The sequence below is a fragment of the Ipomoea triloba genome, chromosome 1, assembly GCF_003576645.1.
Source record: "Ipomoea triloba cultivar NCNSP0323 chromosome 1, ASM357664v1".
NCBI lineage: Eukaryota > Viridiplantae > Streptophyta > Magnoliopsida > Solanales > Convolvulaceae > Ipomoea > Ipomoea triloba.
The window spans coordinates 20,747,839-20,751,990 of record NC_044916.1 but is presented as its reverse complement, the minus strand read 5'-3'; the positions used below and the strand labels follow the sequence as shown (position 1 = coordinate 20,751,990).

At 38.9% G+C, this 4,152-nt stretch overlaps 1 protein-coding gene across 12 annotated transcripts; it reads right to left on the bottom strand.

Annotated features, from left to right (window-relative positions):
- Positions 1-3,875, bottom strand: LOC116029244 (nuclear transcription factor Y subunit C-9-like). Of its 12 annotated transcripts, none has more exons than XM_031271199.1 (5): positions 3,725-3,818; positions 3,512-3,568; positions 1,716-1,794; positions 944-1,643; positions 1-249 (listed from the first exon to the last, which is right to left on the bottom strand). In XM_031271199.1, the coding sequence occupies exons 3-4, from the start codon at positions 1,747-1,749 to the stop codon at positions 970-972; spliced, it is 708 nt and encodes a 235-aa protein (XP_031127059.1). In that variant the 5' UTR covers positions 1,750-1,794; positions 3,512-3,568; positions 3,725-3,818; the 3' UTR covers positions 1-249; positions 944-969. The 12 variants fall into 12 exon arrangements, with proteins under 12 accessions (XP_031127059.1, XP_031127083.1, XP_031127029.1 ...); XM_031271223.1 differs by having other exon boundaries at positions 944-1,592; XM_031271169.1 differs by lacking the exon at positions 3,725-3,818 and adding an exon at positions 3,833-3,875 and having other exon boundaries at positions 944-1,794.
- Between the last annotated feature and the right edge of the window lie 277 nt (positions 3,876-4,152).

Here is a 4,152-nt window from a genome sequence, read left to right as displayed (position 1 = left end):
GAGGCACAAAACAACCTAAACATTTGGCATTACTTATATCTCACAATATTACAACCTTAACAACATTCTTTTTCACTTTTAAATTAAAATATACATGATAGAAGGCATATAGTTTATTGCATGCCAGATTGAGCTACACTATAAAAAAAACAACAGGAAGCTGGGTGCTTCATTTTCCAGCCTATATTCACTTTTATACTATGCAGCCTGCTTGCTCAATGATGTGTCCAGTGCTCAGGTAGTAATATTCTGCAAACGCAATGTTGAAGTAGATGATGAGTTAATACTCCAGCAATATATAAACACTGCAAACCATATAAATTGATATGCTACAGATGTGTTGAAGAGAGTGGGAAACATATCCAGGTTAAAATATTAGATGGGCACTCTCATCTGCTTCTAACTCCTACTTTGTTTCTCCAACCTACCCTTGAGTTTTAGTAGAAATCAGATGAGGTGTAAATAAAGTATAGACAACATCCACACACTCAAGCAACAAGTATATTATAAGGAGGGGTAATCCCGTCAAGATGGCTATAGATACAAACTTGTAACCACAAGGTCACTCAGTTCAAATCCTAGCCTTCTTTCAGCTATGGTTGATTTACCTCCTTGTGGTCCTTTGGCGGCTAGAGTCACAAGGTGGTCCTTTGGTGGCTAGAGTCACAAGGTGGGATTTATTTAGTACACACCCTCGGGTAGTGATTGTAGGTTTCCCTTGTCACCCAAAAAAAGTATATTATAAGGCATAGATTGGTTGACCAAAGCCAATAAATTCCTAACCCCTAGGCAAGTATAAAACCCTACATGAATAGAGCTGATTCAATTTTCATTTGATATCGTAATCAAAGATGTGTAGGAGAGCAGGTGAAGGAGCCTAAGCATTGATTAAAAGGCAAATGGATTAGTAATTCCACTGGTGCGATGTAAAAAAACAACTCACATTTCATCCCGGTTCCTAACTCCTGCTTATGAGTCGGATGGTGGTTGCTGCTGCTGCTGAGGCCACATTGGCTGAGCCATGTAGGGACGAGGCTGCTGCCCATAAGGAGCTTGATCCACTGGCTTACCCATATACATCCCTGAGGTTCCAACCTGAGGAGCAGATTGTGCTTGCATGTAGTAGTATGGAAGCTCTGCAGGTCCTCCAACAGGAAGGGTCCCTCTAGGGATTGATGCAAGCACCTCATCTTTCAAATCCTCTCTTGGCACAATGTCAACCAGGAAATCAAAGATGTCAGTCCTTGTAATGGCTGCAGCAATGTCGTTTTTCTGAAGTGTCCTCCTTTTGTTCTCCTCTGTGTGGTTCCATGCACGCAGTGTCAGCTCAAGGATAAACATCTCACAAGCCCGGGCAAAAACAACAGGTGCTTCTGCTGATATCATCCTAACATCTTCGTCTGCCTTCATGATTTTCTTGATCCTTGCCAACGGCAAGCTATGGTTCTTGAAATCAGAAACCTGTTCAATTTCTTGGTATTGATTTGCCCAGAAACCCTGAAGTTGTTGCTGCAACTGTTGTTGCTGCTGTTGGTGTATGTGCTGATATGCGAGCTGATGTGGTGCCATCTGAGATGAAGAGGCGGGAAGACCTACATTTTGTGGAGATTGAATAGGACCAACAGATGTAGCAAGGGGTGGCCCTGTCATTTGGTTAGCTTGGAATGAGGGAGCACCATATGGCATTGAAGCAGAGGTAGTCACTACCCCCATACCTGGTGGTGGCTGTCCGTTTCCATGCTGATCCATTTTGCCTCTGTGCACTTGCAGGGAAACTCAGGGATATTTTATTTCCTGTCCAATAACAAGCAGGTATCATACGATGTTAAGGAAAGACAATAGACAATGGAGAACAATGAGCTGTAATGGATCATCTCTATTAAGCAATATATTAATAATATGCATGCACCAAGAAAAGTATTGTGGCAGAACAGTATCCTATTTCAAAACAGATTACAAAGTACACAAAATTCAAGCCTAAACGTGTATGAGACAAAGTGACCGTGAAGCAAAAAATCAGTGACAACCCAATGGTCCAAACCAAGTCCAGATTTGAGGCAAACCGACTCAGGCGATCCAGGAGCAGCTGACCTTGACCAAAAGGTTATCCAGTCGCTAGAGGAGCCTCACACGCCGGCGCGTGGGAGAGTGGCAGCAGAGGATGGCGGTGCGTGAGGCTCACACGCTGGTCAGAACGTCATCAAAATTTCCAGACACCGGCGCTCCTCCCTAGGTCAGGGGTGATGACAACGGAGCGAAAAAAAATTATCTTAAAGACTCTAATACCATGTTAGGGAAGTAAAGGAATTTCTGAATAAGTTGTATATTAGAGAAGAGAATACACAACCCTATAAATACATGCTATAAATACATGCTAGAAGACTTCTAATAAGGAAACAAGTATCCAAATGACTATCTACTCAAATCCTTATATATCTCCAGGTTGCCTAATATATATAGGTTCCATATTACTTGTACATTCCATAACAAATTTCACCACAGCAAACACCAGACACCTATAACAAATTTCACAACAGCAAACACCAGACACCTATTGAGGTGTAATAGAGATTAAAAAGCCAAAGAATCCACATAACTTCTAGAAGATACTCCATATAAGAGAGAGAAAGGGAAACACCTTACGCTAAAGGGAATGAGAAAATTAAAATTATACGTATAGCTAGATTTGCATGGCATGCAAAAGAGCTGGGAGTTTTCACACATATCTTTAGCCAACTCCAGTTCTCTGCACTCTCAAGAGCAAGTTGCAAATATCTAATATTTAATAATTGCTATTTTCTGTTCATTCTATTAGCTTTCAATCAGGAAAACTTGGAAACTTGTCATTGATGTTGGACAAAAACTTTTATGCTCAAAAATCAAAATCTTAAAAGCCAACAGCACAGAGTTGATCTTGACTCAAAAGTAAGTTACCAATGGTTCTTAAACTTGTCAAGGTGTCTCACTTAAAAAATGGAACTCCCTTCGCGGTGAACTCAATAAATCTTTTGCTATTCTTTGGGTTCACCACTAGTGCGAGAACCTTTTTGTTTTTTTCAATAAGAAGGCATTAATTGTTCCAACTTCTTTCAGATTACCAAAATGAAGTTTAATCAATAATTACCTAATCAAAACCAGTCACTAACACACTTGCAACCCATATCCCAGAAATCCGCACCTCAGAGAAACCAAGAAAGTTTATTACAAAAAAATAAAGATTTAACAACTAAACACAAAGCTCAAATAGATTCAAAGGCACAAACAACTTCAAGACTTATATCACATCGATTAAAAATCAAAATCTGAAGCAATAAATTGCCCAATATGAAAACAAACTTAACCAAGTGCACCAGTATGCAACACAATTACACAAAACCCTACATGCATGCTCATAATTCACAAATTTCTCGGGTATATGCAGTAATATTCCACTCAAAAATCACAACAAAAACTTTACGCACAGAGCAAAACTTAAAAGCAGCAATTGCATGTCTCAGGGTGAAATCGAAACCTGAGCAGAAACTATCGCCGGTGAATTCTTGCTTCCTCCCGGCGATAAAACAAAAACCTGTAATTAATCACAAACACAACCAAAAAAAAAACCGAAAATCAAATTACCAAACGAAACTTATTCAACAAATCAACCAAAAATATTCACCTGACTACAACAAAGAAAAGAAAAGAAAAGAAAAGAAAAGAAAAACAGAAAATGAAGAGAAATTACAAAGAAGAAAAAAACGGACGTTGAGAGAGAGAGAGAGAGAGAGAGAGAGAGGGGGAGAGTGTTTTAGGGTTGAATGATCAGCGAGAAAGGATCCGAATGTTGTCGTACCTAAATTTTCGGTGGGAGGTAACACTTGGCACTTGGAAAAGCGTTTGGTTTGTCAAAACTAACAACTCTCCACCCGTCCACCGTCCACCCTCCTCCTGCCTCCTTCATTTAAACATCTTGTCCTTACCTGAAAACAACAAATAACAAAAAAAAAAACATTATTATTTACTAATGATTTTTTTTTAAATGAATCACAAAAAAAGGAAGTTTTCTACTGTACGTTTTCCAGATTGGAAAATTAAAAAAAAAAAAATCTTGAAATTTTCCAACTAGTAAACCATTTTCAAAAATATTTTTTCTTTACTACTTTTAAAATTCTT

What these genes read in the sequence shown, in the direction of transcription:
- LOC116029244 (XM_031271169.1), bottom strand. Translation starts at nt 1,749, where the DNA reads ATGGATCAGCATGGAAACGGACAGCCACCACCAGGTATGGGGGTAGTG.